We start from the raw sequence: 19363 nt of genomic DNA on the forward strand, positions 1-19363 counted from the left end.
ACACTGTATTTTTAAATACAAGACACACATGATCGTTTTAGAAATCGCCAGCCTAATGCTAACAGTCAATGGAAACCCCCATTGACAGGCTCGCTAGAATTAGCATTAGATCACGAGTGGGATTTACCTTCAAATAATCAGAATCCTCTTTTTTTTTTTTTTTTTTTTTTGCCAAGAACTGTATGTCAAAAACACACAGGGAATTTGGAGCCACTCTCGTAGCCATTTTGACAAAAAAATACTTTTGAGAAATAAAAACATAAAAACACACTACAGAGAGTCACTTAGCCTCTAGCAATTGAATGGCAAGCGGGAAGAAGCTGTTGGAATGTCTGCTGGTTTAAGTTGGCATTAGTCGTCCCTCCCCCGCTTTATCATTTCTACCACTCCAGAATACAGGTTGCTAGCTAGCTATGCCCACACCCTGAAAATCACGCACAGACGCTCCTCTGTCATTTTTTTGGAAAAGTTTATCGGTGGCCCAACACCGCGTCCGTCTGCAATAAATGTCCGTGTGAAACATTGGTTCTGGCGGCGCAAACATGGTTCCTTTGAGGCAGAAATTCTGCATCGCCCTATTTTTTAAGACGACTTAGCCGAGTTATTTGATTGATTTATTTATTTATTCCCCCCCCCCCCCAGCTCTACTCCGAATGACACATCTGTTGTTGCCCATGATTTCAGTATTCTTGTCTCATCATAACTCTGAGCATGCCCGACTGTTGTCAGAAGTGGGATGAGAGTAGAACTTTTTTTTTTTTTTTCCTGCTTACTGCTGCCTGCTATCAAACAAACAAAGGCTGATGATAATTGAATTTTCTTGGCAGAGGTTATGAAACCATTAAATCAAATTGGGCGTCAGACGTCTTGTTGACAGCCAACGCTGGACGAGACCGGATGGCCTCGAGGGGGGGTGAATGGTGATGACAATTCGCCACATCCGTCACACGATTATATCCATTTAAGAAAGTGATTAGTTTTATGGTGGTGAAGGTGTAATTAATGATTCCCCTCGCTTTTATTGCGCCACCTCCTCGTATTGCTCCCTGGTGTCTTACTCCAAGAGCGGTGGGAGGAGTATCGAGTGTGACAAAGTTTCAGCACCGATGAGTCACGGGTGGAATTAGAGCCCCCCAGGCGACGTGTACCTTTTTTGTCATCCTCAGCAGTCCCATCAAACTGTGATAATCCTGCATGGGGCTCGTTTTCGCAGAGTCTGAAATAAAAAAAAAAAAAAAAAAGAAAATTGTCTCCTTCTTGATTTATTGCAATTTGCGTCCGAGTCAGTGGATTATTTTTGCGTGATTACAAATATTTCATGCGGCATCGCACTGTGATTTGTAAGTGAGACGTGATTGTGCCATTTGGTTGCCGCCTGTTGCTAGGCGGCAAATCATTCCTTTGCCGACCGGTATTTACTGTCATCCGAGGTACCAACACAGGAAATGGAAAATACATGTGATGGAAACATTCTCATTGCGCAAGGGGCAAGGTGACTACTGGGCAGATATTTCATAAACAAATGCATTTGCGCCTTTTTTTTTGTCCCACTTGCCACTTTGCATGCAGTCGTTGACACCGACATGAAGCTCATCTTGAAAGGTGTCGAGATGCCGGTGGGCTTTTGTGCGCACAATGTCTTTGGCACCCCTTCACTTGGCCGTTTGGTTGTGAAACAGAAACTGCAATCAGCAGCAGCGTGCACTAGCAATGACTCACTCTTGACTTACTTCCGTCTCACACTTTATGGCGGTGATTCTCAAAGTGTGGTACAGTGTGGTACAATCACTGCCTAAGAATACTTCAGTTGGATTGAAATTTGACGTTCATTACATTTGCGTTCAATCATTAGAAACTGTTTATTTTTAAAGTGCAGTGTTAATGTACAATCCGTGGCTTGCGGTAATATTAAATATACTATTAGAGAAAAACAACTCTGTCTGTCTGAGAACATTTGCTTTATGGGGTTGGTCTAGACAGCTTAGTTTCCCCCTCTGAATCTTAAATCTTTTTGAGACGTTTCAAGCAGGTGTGGAAGAACACGACGGCACCGACCGACTTCAGCGTCGGGATGAATTAGAACTGAGATTCGGAGGACCTCTGATCTCAAATATGGACAAATAGTCCCACAGCTGCAATTATCGGTGAGACTAATGGGGATAATAGGTTTCGCTGTAATGATTGTATTGCAGAGTCGTGGGCAAAAAAAGACATTTGGAAAATATTTCTCTGCAAAGGGACCTTGGAAGGAGTATTTGTGCCACACTGAAAATGAGAACAATACAAAAAGTCAATTCAAAATCAATGTTTATTACATTTTTGGAAGTTTGTAATATGAGGAAAAAGTCGATCTTTTGAGGAAATAAGTTGGTGGGTTTTTATTTAAGAAGGAAACGAGTTGTAATCATGTGAGGAAAAAAGTGCAAAGTCAAATTGTTCTGCCAAAATTGGTTGTTTTCGCTTCAGAAAAAAATTGAGAAAACGTTTTAATAAATTGAATGGACAAACAAATGGAGAATAGTGAAATCTTTTGGAGGGAAAAAAAACGTTTTTTTCAAAGAGTCATATTTTTGACAGTTTTGCTTTTGTCTGTGCAGTGTGCGTTTCTCCAGCGTCAGAGGACCCGAAGCTGAACTTCACCAGCTTTTCCTCATTGTTCAGCAAAACCCGTCCATGCAAACGCTTTGTTCCCTCTCCTTTTCCATTCGGATTGGGTAATGTTCCGAAAAGCTTCTTCTTTTTGTGTGATGGAAAAATGGCCCCTGTCAGCCAGCCTGCATTAAGAGACACCCTGTTCTGGATGGGAAGCAAACTGATCTTAATGATCACGGTGATTATCGAAATGATCCAGTGGAAGAGGATAATGAGGCAATTTGCTTTGGATCAAGGCCACCCGCAAATGAATAACGGCAGACGCGGAAGGCGACGTCGGGGAGAAGATAACGCCGGCCGCCATCTTTGCGCGGGTGTCATCGACCCAGACGCTCTTCTCCACGCCTGCGAGCATTCCCACCGGCGGCGTGAAAGGCCCGCAGTCTCGCGGGGTTGCCGTGTTTTCTGCTCTATTAAAATATCGGCGCATGCGATCCGGTGCAAAAGGTCAGCGCGTGGCCTCGGGCTTGTCGCATGTCACGGCGTCCCAAGTTACCGAAGATGCACCCAGGGGTGGGCGGACTCGTTGAATGTCTACTGTCTGGAAGAATTGCCACCATTGCTTTTTTTTTCGTACCTCCTCTCCGGCTGTGTGTTTATTGTTATAGAAAACCTCTCCCTTAGCTCATTTGTTCTTTCTGTTTGCTATCAACTCAGGTTGCCTCCGTGCATCCTTTCTCTCGTTTCCTCGTTTTTCATTTGATTATTTTATACGCGTGGCCTAGACGTGTTTTTCGAACAAATATGGACCGTATTAGCATAGGTTAGTGATAAACTGGGGTGTGTTCTGACTTGCGCTACAAATTCAGGTCGGGCAGCTGCCGAAGGAATGGGACTCCATCATAAACAGAGCACCCGCTGTAATTTCTTTAAAAGCTCACCATATGAGAAAAAAGTTGTAATTTTTGAAAGAAAACAATCTTGAGGAAAAAAGAGTTGATTAAAAAAAAAATAATAATTGACGATAATAAAGTTGTATTTTGTTTTTGGAGAAAAAGATGGACTTTTTAGTTGAATTTATTTCTAGACTTTTTTCAAGAATAACATTTTTGAATATTTTTGGGAGTTTATATTTTTGAGTTTATTTTTAAAAATACATTACATTTGAAGTTATCAAAGTAAGATTGACTTAAAACAGTCTATTTGTTTCCAGAACTAAGTGGTATTTATTATATAATAATAGTTTTGTATTTTATATAAAATATTTTTTTCTTGAAATTAATATTTTGTAAGAATACATCTGAGTTTATATAGGATTTTTTTTTAGTTGTTTTGTTTTTTTCTAGAAAAAAAAAAAAGCTTTTTGGGATTGTATTTGTTTTTATGTACATTGTATTTTTGGGGAAATGAACATTTTTTTAGGAATGCATTTTAATTTATTTTGATATTTGGAGTTTATTTTATGTTTGAGAACAAAGTTGTATTGTTTGAGAGAAAAACTTTTTTAAGAATAAAATGGTATTTTTTTTCGAGAAACATTTTTCTTTTTGAAGACCAGTAGTATTTTTTGAGGAAAACGTTTTCCCCCCTAGAAAATATCCTGTGGCTTATTTATTGTTTGAGATAAAGACTTCCTTAGCTCATTTGTCCCTCCGTTTTCTGTGTTTTCTATTAACTCTGTTGCTTCTGCGCCCTCCTTTCCCTCGTTTCCTCGTCTTGTCATGCCGTTGTTTCTTTCAATCCATCATTCCTTCCCACTACATTAAAAGCGTACCTTGCTCGCTTTCCTTTTTTTTTTTTTTTTTTTTTTTTTGGGGTCACAAAATGGAAACCATTTTTCCAGCTCGCACTTTTCCCTCCACTGTCATTATGACCTCCCTCCCTGCTCGCCTCATCTGCTGAGGCCACAGGAGAGCTATTGTCCAAAGGTACAGACTGAAGCAGTTACAGGGGAGCGGTGGGGGGAAGACTGATTTTTCTTATTAAAAGCTCAAAAGTTTAAGAGAGGGAAAAAAACAAGGGGCCTTCACTCAGCGGGAGGCGGCTGGTTTCTGAGCGTTACATTGCAGAGAGGAGGGGGAGCTGCCGTCCTCTGGCACATCTATTACGAGTTCCTACTGTCTCTTTACTCTTGCTTTTCTCTCGCGTCCGCTCCTTGCGGACTTGTCCTTAACTCTCAGCTGCTGGTCATCCTCGGCGCTGACAGCAACACCTGATTTCAAGCCGGAACACGAGCCGTCCGCATGCAGTACGCGCGGGGAGATGCGCGTTGCGCCTCCCGTTTTTTCGCCTCCCCCTCACGACGTCAGCGCTCCGAGCCGCGCCGCTAATCCGCGCGGCGACGCCCAGCGGGTCGCAGCAGGTCGCAGCTGTGGGCCGGGCGGTGCCAATGGGGAGAGGGGTAAATATCAGAGAAGGTCATCCCGAGGAGGGGTGCAGAGGAGGAGGAGGAGGAGGAGGAGGGATGATGAAGAGATGGTGTATTGAGGAGGAGCTGCCATCTTCTTTTTAAACCACAGTAAAACCATCAAATTCCTTTAAAAAAAAAAAAAAAACATTCCCAAAAAGGAAACATTCGTAGACTGTTTCAATTTTACATCAGATTTTTGTTTGTTCTTCTAATTAGGTATTTTGGTGTTGGTCAGTCAGGTAGTTGACTTATTGGTCGGTTGGTAGCGTAGTTTGTTGTTGGTTGGTCAACCAGTTACTTGGCGAATTGCTTGGTCAGTTGGCTGTTTAGTTAGTTGGTTGTTAGTCCATCGGTCGATCAGTTAGCTGGCTAATCATTTGCTGGTTGGTTGATCAGACGGTCGGTTGATTATTTGGCTAATCGGTTGGTTAGTTCTTTGGGTGCTGGTTGGTTGCTCAGTTAGCCCAAACTGTCTTAATAAGATGAAGCATCCAGCCGAACCCCTGATTGATGAAATATTGATCGAGAAGTGACTTTTCTCGACACTTGTATTTCCAGTTTGTATGGATGTTGGTGGCATCCATCAAATCAAGGGGCGAAGAGGTTGCCAGGGATGCAAGCAATCCTCTGAAAGCTGTCGCCGTGCCACCGCAGTCCACCGCAATCCAAAAAGAACAAGTGGCGCGCACACACGCACGCACAGACGGTGGCGGCAAGCTCAGCAGGAGCGAGCCTCGGCAGTCACGTCTCGGCTGTTTACGCTCTTTAAGCCCCCAGAGGGCCGGAGCAGGCTTTGCTGTCAAAAAATCAAGAGCTAAAGTTCCAGATTGTGATTTATTTCATTAGGCAAATGAGATGTGCGAGTCCTGCAGCACTGCCGACTGACTCCCGCGCCTATGCACGCACGCACACAATGAGTATTTTTTCATAGCGCGCACATGTTGAATATGGCCGCATTAACAGCCCCACGACATATGTCGCGTGTCCAATTCAATCAAGCGTCCAATCGCAGCCGAGCGACGAGCCGCTTGCGGTGACAGCTGTCGCCGCGGCGTGCCGCACGCCGCCGCCTGCGTCTCCATCAATCTACCTGACCGCCATCGCTACGCCGCTGCGAGCTGTAAACCAACAACGGTGACGTATTTTTTTCTTTTCTCTCCCCCGTGTCTGCCCTCTTAGGTTGAAACCCAGAGTGGCTGTAAGCTGAGCTCGCTCGTCCCCTTCCGCCGTGTCACCTTCGCCGACCGCCATCCATCATGGCTCTCGCCGTCTGGATCGTGTTGACGTGCGCCGTGGCTCTCAGTAACGTCACGCCATCCTCTCAAGGTACGTCAGGAGAATTACTACTTTGGGATGCTCAAGCAAGGTGGACCCAAACCCTTAAATGGGGTACACACACACACACACACACACACACACACACACATTTTTAACTTTGTAATCAATTTATCAATCAATCAATCACCAAACCAGATGCAGTACCAAAACTGACCAGCGAGCGGGAGCACAGAGTATCCACACTGCTGGAAACTACAGAGAAGGCAAAAGAGTAAAATAGATAGATAAAGCTAAGCTAACTGTTAGCTTATGCAGTAACTACTTTGCTATTGCTAACCTCTTAGTCACTTTTACTCACTCAACTCAACCTGTTTAAGCTTCAGATTCAGGTCGCTTCCTAATTAGCTAGTGTTGCTTTTTCCTTTTTGAATTTTGTTTAAAAAATATTGAACAGGTTTAGCATTTACGATTGTCGGCCCCGACCCTTTTCTGAGCAGATGGGGAAGGGAAAATGACTTTTAACTGAGGCTAATGTTTTAGGGACGTCTGATAAGTGATTCTTATGCGTGTACTGAGCTACAAGTACACGTTTATTCCAGTATGTCCGTGTAATGTACACTATTTAGCCAAAACGGTCATAGGCAGGAGCTAACCATTTTCAGCAAAATATCACTGTATCGTAAAATATAAATATAAAACCATAATAAAAACAAAGAGATGGTTTTATAAAGTCTAATTATGGTGAAAGTTACACACACATTAGCCAGCTCTACATGCAGGCGTTTTTGTAATTTGGATTGAATTAATTCCGATCGAAGATCTCAGGTCAAATATCTACTGTTTACATGTGACGTGATCTATTGCGATCGGATGTATACATGTGAACTGCATTTAATCGGAATAGCCGGCTGCAACAACTAACCAACCAAGTTGTGGCACTCGGTACTGTCAAGGCACTGCTGCACATTATACAAGATGAATCCATTTTTTTTTCACTTGTGTGTTTACATTGCTGCTCCCTTTGAACCTACAACCGCAGAACTGTGAGGCAGATGCGCTGGTACAATGGCAACCGAATCACGAGTCCAGATTTCCACTTTTCTGGAGAGAGCTGGCTCGCCGAGCCTGTGGAGGCTGTTACAATTTGGCTGCGTTCCGAAATGTTTATGTGTGGCATCCAAAAATGTGTCACTTCAATATACTGAATGACGAGCACATCCCCCCCCCCCTCATGAATGGATTTTTTTTCTTCCTCGACGGAACGGGCATATTCCAAATACGACAATGCCAGGATTCATCAGGCTCAAATTATGAAAGAGAGCCATATTTTTTTTTTTTTTTTTTTTTTTTCAGTCTGGATCTTAACCACATTAGGATGCTTTTGGGAGTGGTCCAACACGTCCCGACATCAATCAGATATTGCCCAAAAATGAATGCAAATATTGATTAAAATGAATATAGTGACACGCCAGGGCAAATGAATGCTGTAATCAAGGGGGAGAGTGGGTGAATGAAATGTTACTGTTTTTCTCTCACTCGCCCCCTGCCAGACAGCGTACTGTATATTCAACATTGCACAAGTTCTTTGTTTACTTATAAGCTACCCGCCGCATAATGCGTTGCTTCCCTGACCCCCTGTAACGTGACGCACGCACTGCCAATGCGTTCAAACGAGGGTTATTGCAAATGAGGATGTAATATTTACATGTGAGCGGCGGCGTCTCGCTTGTAAGCGTATCGACTTGCTGACCAGGCTGGAAACGCGCTGCACTTGATTAAGCAAACGTGTCTCGGCGAGCTCAGGTGGAGGCTACGGATGGGTGGGGGGGTGGTGGGGGGGGGGGGGGGGGGGGGTGCGTATGTGTGAATGTCAGTAACGTTTGCTGACAAGTCGGAGCGTGGCAGCGCTATAAGAGGGGAATCCAGGCATGTAATGCTCCCATATGTGCGGCTTCCTGCGGGCTGTGTAACATAATGTCGTTTCCTTTTTTTAATTTTACATTTATTGTTCATATTATGGTATTCCGCCAGTTTCTATTTCCTCACTCATCAAACCATTCCATTGTCAAAATATTCCATTCATTCAGGACATGCAGAGACATATTTGCGACATTACCAGAATTCCCGCTCTCCCCGTTATTCCACATTTTACATATTCGAAATAATGGAGACATTTCGGAAATTCACTTTAATTCACAAATTCTCAACCGATTCAAATAATTCCACCGTCAACATATTCAGCCCATTTGGGATTTCCTAGGAACTACTTCTTACATTCCAGACTTTCCATCTTCCCCAATTTTCATAAGAAGAAAAAAAGAACATTCAAAATAATGGAGACATTTTACAAATTCACCATTTGTCAACCGATCCAACCCTTTCAGATGTAGTTTCCTTCAGGAAATGCTGGAAAGTATTTTTTACATTCCCAGAATTCCCACTTATCACATAATTCCACATTACCCACAAGAAGAAATCCATAAAGGTTCATGAAGAACATTTTCAAATACAAATGAAACCTACCATTTCCCAACGGATTCATAACATTCTAACTTTAAAATGCTAGAAGCAAAAACCAAACAAAAAAAATACAACTTTGGAAGAATTTTCCAATTTCTACAAGTAAATTCCCAAACTATTGATTACACTTTATAAACTTTTTTAAAAAGTCAGCATTTCCCAAGAGAGTTTCCCCAAATTACCGCAGGTGTCGAAAATTTACATCCATCCAATAATTCATCTTTTTCAGGTTCAAGTCTCACATTCTACATTTCATACATTTCAAAATTCATTCAACAGCCTTCACAGGCATTTTCCACATAAATTGCAATTTCTAGTTCTATTTCCGTGCGTATGCAATGTTTTTTTTTTTTTTTTTTTTCATCTGGCAGCAGGTGACCTGGTTCGGCTGCGTGATGCTGGAGGGTGTAGAGGAGGAGGAGGCGGGTGAGGAGTAGCAGGAACTGCTGGGTGTCCTGCTAGTGGCCTGACACACAGTCAGCAGCTCACCATCTGCCGCAATGCTCCCAGTCGCTGCTGTGCCAACCGGCCGCTGGGTGACGGACATTTAGCGAGCGGCGGGGGCGTTGGGGGAGGGGAACGGTCGCCATGGTGAGGTGCCAGTTGATGAAGCGGAAGCGGAGTTAAAGCGAACGAGAGTGAGAGGGAGGGAGGCTCGGATGTAAATATTTGTTGTTTGTGCTTGTGTCAGCACTGCTATTAGCATTCCCCGTTGTGTTAGTCGACCACCAAGTCGAGTAGGAGCTGCTTTGTTTTCGTTCTTCTCCTTTTGTAGCTTTACATTCGTTCCCCGCTTTGACACGTTTGCCCTGTGGCGCTGTTTTGTTCTCTTGTGAACAAACAGTGCAACCACCGAGTTTGGGCGCAATCCGTTACGGAATTCTCGGATGTACCGGACAAACAGTGTTTGAAGGGGCCAAATTATGGAAAATGAACTTTCTAAAGTCTAAAATCTGCAAATAGTTGTGTGTCTGGAGTGGCTCCCCACTCATCAAGTGTGAAATTAAATCACCTTGTGAAGCTTTTGTTCTCTGCCTATTTCTGAAAATGTGCCTGTGAGGAAACCATTCTGTACTTCCGCCCCCATTGTTACGTAACTTTGGGGTGTCAAACTAATTTTTTTGTCGCAGGCCATGTTGTAGATACAGCTCTTCCCAGAGGGCCGGTATGACTGTGAAACCATACAAATGTTAAATCACCTCATCATATTATGTGCATAACACATTGATGGATAATTAGTTTTGAAATCTGAAGTTGAGGATAATAGTTTGTTTAACAGTTCTCTCTGTAAAAAGAGGTTTGGTAAGAACAAACTTTATTTATTGCTTAGGGCATTTTGATATTTTTGTACAGATAGATATTAGCAAGACTCATGGAAGTCTGGAAGACACGCATGATTTTCTTTCTCGGGCCACATAAAATGATGTGTCGGGCCGGATCTGGCCCCCGGGCCTTGAGTTTGACACCTGTGATTTACATAATAACTGCGTCCACACAAAGATTTACTCCCCATGACTTGGCAGTTAGGTGAAGATTCAGAGCCACTTTCAAGTGATTGCAGGTCCGGCTGTGGGACGTCTGAAAGACTACATCGAAGCTAAGAGGTAAGCAGAGCTGCATTGACTTTGGTTGGATGCACAATGAGTTAACAGTTTTAAGAGTGGGCGGGATTTGTTTTATGTGTCACATACACACAGTGTAGTCTATGAAGTGCTGCCTCCAAAGTATAAATACAGTGGTACCTCGACTTACAAGTTAAATTCATTCCGTGACCAAGCTCTCATCTCAAATGATCTGTAGATCAAATCGATTTTCCACATTTCAATTAATTGAAATTCCATTAATCTAGTCCAGCCCCCAAATAACCTCTGCATTTTTTTCTTTGCTTGTTTACAGTAAAGAAAACTAGCACTGCATTGGAAAATATGATTTTAAGTAATATGTTTTTTAAAATGTAATTAAGGCCTAAGTCACAGAATCGGATGGTATCGGGCTGATACCGGCCTTACTTCAATGTATCGGGTATTCGTGACGACTGCCGATACCAGCCACCGATATGACATCGAGTAAGTCCTCCTTGCCAGTCGTCGGCGCTACATTGCGGCGAATCATCATGTGCGTCAGAAAGAAAGAGAGGTTTTGGTCACACTTATCTGTCATTGTATTAATTGAAATATGATGTATCAAAAGTACTAGTGGTATCAGTGACTATGCGTACCGTTATCGGTCTCAAAAAAAAAAAAAAAAAAAGTGGTATTGAACATCTCTAACACACAGCCACACTGCAGTACATTTGTGTGTAGTGTGTCTTTAAGGGGGCGTGGCCTAATATCAGGACCTCCAGTGACGGAGTTAGTTCAGTTAGCGTTTGTTGCATGCTCCTTGTATGTGTTTTCATTTTGTATTTGTGTGTTTGACTGTTTGTCCTCTTTTAATAAACTGCTGAAACTGCATCAACGATGTTTTTTTTTTTCCACTTTTTTGTTGAGGAAGCTCGTTCGTAACTCCGATTTTTGCTCGCAAGACAAAGCAAAATAAAGAAATCAATCCGGCTCTGTTTCGTAACTAAAAATAACCCCGAAAGTCTGGGCCTTGTTTTTGCATTTGAGACTTATATTGAAAGCAATTGTGACCTTAGCCAGTTGCTGGGTTCTGTGTAAAAGGCAAAGGTGTCTCAGTAACTAATCTTTTAAGCGTAGCTATTTTGTGTGATCTCGGCGGACAATAAAACGCTCTACCTAAAACAACAAGTGCTATAACAGCTATGCAGGAAGGTACTGACTAAACTGAGTTCTAGCGAGGTCTTGCCTGCATGTAGCGCATTTGAGAGGGGGGAACGGCATCCGGCTATCCGAGCTGACCCCTCAGACGGCATTAATAATGCATTAGTAATCAATTGAACGTGTATCCAGCCCTGAAGCGCCAGCGCAAATCTTTTCTCGCGCTAATGGACTCCGGCACACGTGTATGTAAAAGGATCCACGCTCGGCCCCGCAGCGCCGCGCTGCTCATTTAGGCCGCAGAATTGTAATTAATTTATTTAATTCCCTTTTATTGCCATGACCCGAGGACCAGGAGAGGAGAGGAATAAAGAACAATGGAGATGGAATTTAGCCGAGTAGGCCATTTTGTGATGTGACGAGAACCTTTTAAAATGGTTTATCAGAAATGATTTAGAAAGCTGCAGGTTCATCACACTTGGCTTCACCGTATAATGCGCGCGCCTGCCCCTTCTGTGTGTTTGAAACATATTATTACAGCCTAATATTTATCATTTAGCTATACAGGGCTACCTCAAGTTCCACCATAATCAGCTCCTGGTCGACTCGGTCCACGTTTTTGCTTTGAGATCAAATCGATTTGGAATTATTCATTTCAGGGCTGGCACTTTGTACGAGTGGTTAGCACGTCAGCCTCACAATTCTCCGATTGGGGATTTGAATCTGGGCTCCGATTTCCTCCCGCAGTCCAAAAACATGCATGGAAGACTAAATTATCCCAAGATGTTAATGTGACTGGTTATTTGTCCTAGTTGCTCAAAACTCAACTCAAATAGGCTCCAGAAAATGTATGGATTAAAAATTCATTGCAGTAGCCATCTAAAATATTGTACAGGCAGTCATTGAAGTCGCTAATTTTCACATTATCGTCATACGACTACAAGCCGAAGTTAACCAGGCTAATATGATATACGAATATATATGAATATACGCTAACGGGGCCGGGAGCAAAACAGGAAGTAGTAACAACCTACCAAAATAAACTCGTTGCTTCACAGAACCAACACTGGTGCTCAGTCATCCCTATAAAACATAAAGGTATATCCTCCTTCAATTTGGATCATTTAACAGTATGACATTTTGAAGTCTATTACAGAGGTGCCTTGATTAATAAGATTCATTTGTTTCGCGACCACACACGTTCCCCTTTGAAATGGAGGAAAATGCCATTAATACCTTTCAGAAAAAAGGATACTCTATAGTATGGTACTTTATATTATCATAAATTATCAAATCAAGCAGAATGTAAAGAATTAAAACGTTTGTGCATCATGATTCATTCATTGTCTAGCATCTTTTTTTCTCACTGTTTTTCATCTGTCAAACTGCTGCTTGTTGTGAAGTAAGTTGACTTGAGTTCGCTGCCACCATCTAGTGCTTCTATCTCAAATTTTTGCATGCAAGTCAAAGCAAAAAAATGGGACGAGCCCTCAGCTGCTCGGAGGCCAAAAGTGATGTAATTATTGTTTTGCCGCCATCTTGTGACATCTTGGTCCCAAGGAACAATGTTGAAATAACTTGAGGCGCTTAATTACACAAAAGAAGTGCTTTGGTGCCAACTTGTGACATCTGTGGGCAATTTTAAAACTTTTCGGAAGGGTGGCAATTACCTGCTCCGAACTGCGGATAGCGAAAATCTGTGGATAATTATATACATTATAGCCAATATAGTGCTTCCATTCTATAATTTTTTATTCTAGCAAAAAAATATTGAATAAGCAGGGATAACCCGCCAATTGGTGTTTTCAGGTTTGATTCCTCCCCCCCCCAAAAAAAAACAAAAACAAAAACCAAAAAAAAAAAAAAAATATATATATATATATATATATATATATATATATATATATATATATATATATATATATATATATATATATGTATGTATGTATGTATGTGTATATACTAGTTTTACTAGTTTTCTGTGAACTAAATGCAAGCTAATAACAACCTGTGCTGCTTAGCAGCCACAAGCGTGGGGCTCCCTGACAGAATGACACGTTACCTGGCAAAAGCGGAACGTTCCATCGATTGAACGGGATGCTGAACGCAACCCCGATGTCCCCCCGATAGTCCATTAGGCCCGCATAATGTGGCAAAATGGCACGTACGTGACAGAGCCCCCCCCCCCCACCCCCGACGCCCCGGCTTTCATTTAGCACGCCGCTAACCTTGCTGCGCCGCGCGCTATTTCACGGCGGTGGCAGCACGGCCATTATAAGGCTATTTGTAAGTCATTTCGCCACATAATGCTTGTGACATGTTTCAATTTGCAAATGCGCTCACGTAGGCTCATGCTTCTTACTTGTGTTCTATGCCAGGGTGGGAACTGGCTTACTAGTTTAATCTTGTATAATATAACTGTCCTCCCCCTTCTCTTCCCCGTGTTTTTTTTTTTCAATTAAAATTTCAAGCATATCTATGATATCTATGATATATATGTACTCACTTGGCACTTCATTAGGTACACCGTCATAGTATGTATCCTCTCTGCTGTCTAAGGTTCCTTTGTTCTGCATCTGTTTGCTAGTCTTATGCTCAGCCATTGGCAAATGGGGATGAGCATTTTTTTATTTTTTTGTATTTTACTGAGATGGATATTCTGCCATAGTGACAGCAAAGCTCCTGAAGCCCAAGGTAACAAGTCAGCGCAAGGCTGCACAGGTGTATCGGTGACCAGCTGTATGAGTGTGCCCGCGAGTGAATAGCACATAATTGTCACCTCATCGGTTATGCCTTCTGATTGGTCGTTTTTTCTCTGGCGCCATGGTTTCTTAAAAATTAGAGCTGCACGAAGGAGCCAGAAACATTGATTTTTATTTTTTACTGACAGTTTTAACCAAATGCTGCTTTTTTTTTTAATGTTTTTTTTTTTTCTTAACTGCAAACACCCCACTTTAAGGCACGTCATGCTATATTAATTGTGGCCTTCTTCCTCTGATGATATAAATCTGATTGAAAATGTCCGGAAATTTTAGCCTTAAAGCAGCATCCATTATTCAGCTGAGTAACACACATTCACTATGGCAATTGGAAAATATTGAAATTGTATTTCCACCGACCCTCTTAATTCATCGCACAATTGATTTCCTGCCTGCCGAGTAGTCATAAAATTATGAGAGGCAATGCCGCTAACCTTGCTATACATTAGCTGCTGTTGACTTTCATTTGCTAAGCCATGGAGCTGCATTACCTTCATACTTGTTATTGTTTTTTTTAAATTTGCATCACTTTTGTCCATTGTCGTCGTTGGCATCTTTTGAATAGATGCATAAACGCACACTTACTTTCGTCGGTTCTTAATGCATTTTACTACTCTGATGGCAACACGCTCATTCAAAGTGTTTCTGTCTGCTCGAAGGTTAGACCTTCGCTACCGCTTTAAGATTTAAAAACAACAACAACAAAAAACTATTTCCTTGTGCATATATTCAGCACAGCACGCCCTCAAGAAAGCGTTACACATAGGGTACATCTGTCATCTATGAACTGGCACTAACAAAGCAAGGCATACGCACCTAATTATTATTTTAATCTGCATGCTAATGTGTGTAAATGAAAGGTTGGCGTGGGAATAATGAATAGTTGTACATAATTGTATGGCCAAGTTTACTATATATAGCAGACAAAAAGAAGGTAAACATCATGTCAAATGCTGAAAGGATGCAGTACAAAGCACAATACATGTCAGCTAATTTGTGTACACTTATAATTTGAGAGATCAATATGGCCAAAAATTGTTTATCTTGTGTCAATTTTGACGAAGTGATGACATTTTTCCCACATTTTCCGCATCAGTCAAATGTTTGGAAACACTTACTCGTGCTAATTGAATGACAAGGTGTATCCAAACTGTTGAATGGCATTGTAGGTTGATTTATAGGAGGCGAAATGCAATATTTATACAATTTGAAACCATTTCTGTTTTTTTTTTTTTTTTTTTTTTTTAAATAACATCTATGTGACATGCTTTCGTCAAACTACCTCCAGGATAAAAAAAAAAATAAAAATGGCAACTTACTTTGCACATCTCAAATACACCGCGTCGACACCTTCACCAAGCATAAGATGTAGCGTTTATCAGAAGCTAACGCTAATCTCCGCGTCTGCCAAAACTCAATGGAGCTCTGCCTTCCTTTTTGCCGTCGACATCATCGCGGGTGACATTGGAGTGTCTGCGTGATCGTGCCTCTGCACAGTCTGTCCGTCGCTTGAAAGTGTCTCTGGATCCAGAAACACAGTGTGCGGCCAGTTATTATATGAAGTAGTCATGCAGAATTGCAGAACGGCTCGTTTACAGACACGATATCAGAAGCAGGCGGATAACAAAAGATTTACTGGCTTGTTTAATTTTACACTTGATGGGTGAGCAGGCACCCCGGAGACACGGAAGTTTACATACAAGTAATTAAAAAGTCAATTTTCCATAAGAGTTCCCCTTGAAAAGTTCATTAAAACAAGGAACTCAACAACTTATGGTCCATACACAGTACAATAATCACAAAAAACTGCAATGTAATGTTACTGTCAAAGTAATTGATGCCCCCAAAAAGTACCAAACCACTACTTTTCTATTAAACAGGGCTTGTGCAGCATCTTGTGACATCTTAAGGCGTTTCAGAAAGAGCACTAAAACAGCAAAAGGTGTGTTTTTCAGTGTTTAACAGAGGATAAATTCATCCCAAAAATCTGGAATAGGTGAATTCACGTGTTGTGTAGGCAGAGGAACACAATGTTGTCAACAACTGAAGGATCGGACGACATTGAGCGACACTGTGATCATCTGGAACCGTGCATCACTAGTTAAGTAGGACTTTGCATGTCATGAAAATGAATGCGGCATATTCATGTCACAAAGCTAATATTTATCTTCCTTGTGTTTTTCAAATATTCAGTGCCCCCCGGATGCCGTATGAACCAATACTGTGCTGCAAAATCAATGCCAACATTTGCAAAACAAACCATTTTGATGATGGCTATATCATTCATGCATTTGTTTGTTTTGTGTGCAAACAGACTGTCTGTATGTATTATTAAAAGGTTACGCTTGCTCTAACACGCTCTCATTTTACTACTTTCATTTTTTTGGCGCTGTTGTTGAAATTTGAGGCACCTCGGGCTGCCAATTTTGTTATCTCGAGCTCCCCGTTGCCTCCCCATCTTATTAACAACAACAGCAGTCTTGTCACTTCTTCGACTTTGCATCCGTTTTCTCTGTTCTCACCTGGGCAATGACTGCACCATGTTGTGACGGCCCTCGCCCAAAACACTATTCCGTCGTCCTTTCCTCACCTCCTGGGGGTTTCCCGTAAACGCACGGCTCTCACCGTTGTCATATCTTCTTTTCACGTGTACCCACTTTCTGTTTGTCGCCTTCGCCTACGACCGCCCGTGCTCCGTGCGGGGGTCTTCAAAGCCCTGGGCCGTGAGCGGCGGATCACACGGGGGCCCGTGTGAGTGAAAGGTTAATGGACGGCCTTTGAACATGTATCGCGAGGCGGCGGCGGCAACATGGCGGTCTGCTCTTTTCAAGCCGTCCTTTTTGAAGATGACACTCGGCTCTCCCTCGTGGCTCACGTTTTTCTTTTTTTTTTTTTTAGTTTCTATGTTTGCTCTATCAGTGCACGCCAGTGTTTGTGTGTTTCTGTGTTTATGTTTGGATGTATGTTAGCTTGTGCGCATTGATTCAAACACTACAAACATATCTCATACAAAAAAGGCTGCGGGGCTGTTTGTGCTGTCGTGTGATAGCTGCCTCCTTTCTCTCAGGGCCTGGAGTGCAACTTGAGAGACATATTATGTTGTTGTTTTTTTTTACAGTTTAAAACCGTTTCAGTACCACGAGGATTAAGACACACCCTAGTTCTTGTCTTGCTAGAATCACATAATACAACAAGGACACTGGAGACTCTCATGCAAGTGATTGATTGTATAACCCGTCCGGTGTACTGAAGAAAATAAAAAAAAATTAAAAAACACCCTCTTAAATACAATAAAATTGTATTGAAATTGAAAAAAGTTGCACGGATAGATTTAGTTATCCAAGTACAAGGAAGACCGTCCAAGATAGAAACGTGTGGCGGAGGCATCGAAAGAGCAAAGCAATTAAGTGTAAATGCATTCATGTTTTTTTTTTTCCGGAGAATAATATTTAATTAGTTGTTTAGGTAGTCACTGATGGTGTAGTGGTACACTCGCCTGACTTTGGTGCAGGCAGCGTGGGTTCAGTTCCCACTCAGTGACGGTGTGAATGTGAATGCGAATGGTTGTCCGTGTCTATGTGTGCCCTGCGACTGACTGGCGACCGGTTCAGGGTGGAGTCCGCCTTTCGCCCGAAGTCAGCCGGGATAGGCTCCGGCGTCCCGCGACCCTAACCAGGATAAGCGGTGTTGAAAATGGAAATGGATAGTTGTTTAGGTGAAGAAAGCAGGGTTAAAAGGGGGTCAAGTAGGACAGCATCCAAAGATGGGAGCATTCAACAATGCGTTATACTGCTTAGTGTGTTTTATTGGGAACGAACATAAATTTGAAAGTCAGGAGCGCCGGGATTACTGCACAATCAAGTCGCATACATACTGTAAAAGGGATCGGCTGACGTGTAGACAATGACTGCCAAAGCCCAAATATTAGCGCGCACTGATACACACACAGTGTCCACGCGGCCGAAGCTTTGCTCCGCCGACTAAGGAGGTTAATTAAGTGTCTAATGCAGCGGCAGGCCCGAGCTTTGACACTCATCTTCCCGAACAGGTCTTTGGATGCGATTTGCAACTCTTGCGACTGCGCGGGCATTTTTCTGACAAGGAGCCTCGCCCTCGCTCGCCTCCGCACTTTGCCCCTCGGCTGCGAGCCTCCTTGCTTCCCGAGTCTCCACTTTCACACTGGCACATCTCTCTCAGGCGGAGGTGGAAATATATGAGCTACATTTACTCGGTTACAATTACTGAAGTAACTTCTCGCTCGGTTGTTCTGGTTCCTCTCCCAACTCGGCTTCACTTCACTGTGTATTGTGTGTCTTGAGTGTCGTGCCCGCCACCGCTTCCCTGCCACCGCTTTGCCTTTCCGCCAACATGTTGCGTTGATGAGACACAAGATGTCTGCCTGCTATTGGGATATGCGCCACAAACAAATATTTTACACCGGTTGCATCTCGTACTTGGGCTGGCTGATTTTTATTTTGGGGCTATGTCTTTTACATCCTACCCTCTTGCTGACGTTAAAAAAAAAAAAAAAAAAAAAAAAAGTATCGCATAATTAGACACTAGAGCTAGCAATGAAGCGCTTTGACAGTATGAGCACGTCCAGTCTCGGCTCGCTTCTCAAGTGTGTGTGTGTGTGTGTGGGTGCGTGTGTTGGCATCTCAGTGGCTGTCTTAATCTCCCCAGCCATGCCTGCGAGGTCCCCCTAAAGCAAAGTTTGTCAACAAGCGAGAGTTCTGGAGGTCGAAGCTGGATGAGGTTTTTCAGGCTCTTCTCCAGAGGGACTTTTTTTTTTTTTTTTTTTTTTTTTTTGGTGGGGTAATTTTGCAAATATAAGTTGTTATGGGGAGAGGGTTGGGGGCTTGTTTAATCCTGACTTGACTGATGTAATTTAGTGAACGGCTCAGTAATGCAGTTTTTTTCGCTGCCATGTTAAGCAGGCGTTCCTCGTGATCGCGCTCCGTCGTCGTCAAAGTTTGTTTGTCGTTGTTGTTGTTAGTCTGACCCCGGCGAGGAGCTGGGTCTGCGTCTGGTGACTCCCCGCTCGGCCGCTCCTCATCTCGTCTCAGCTGGCCGCTCGAGACTGC

The 19363-nt window shown here is 42.7% G+C and overlaps 1 protein-coding gene across 1 annotated transcript in view; it reads left to right on the forward strand.

Annotated features, from left to right (window-relative positions):
- adgrl1a (adhesion G protein-coupled receptor L1a) overlaps nt 1–19363 on the forward strand; it is a 137115-nt gene that overhangs the window by 45621 nt on the left and 72131 nt on the right. The window contains 1 exon segment of the mRNA XM_061699945.1: nt 6182–6328. Within this exon segment, the coding sequence (XP_061555929.1) occupies nt 6259–6328 (70 nt within the window). The 5' untranslated portion in view covers nt 6182–6258.

Source organism: Phycodurus eques, chromosome 16, assembly GCF_024500275.1.
Source record: "Phycodurus eques isolate BA_2022a chromosome 16, UOR_Pequ_1.1, whole genome shotgun sequence".
Classification (NCBI taxonomy): domain Eukaryota; kingdom Metazoa; phylum Chordata; class Actinopteri; order Syngnathiformes; family Syngnathidae; genus Phycodurus; species Phycodurus eques.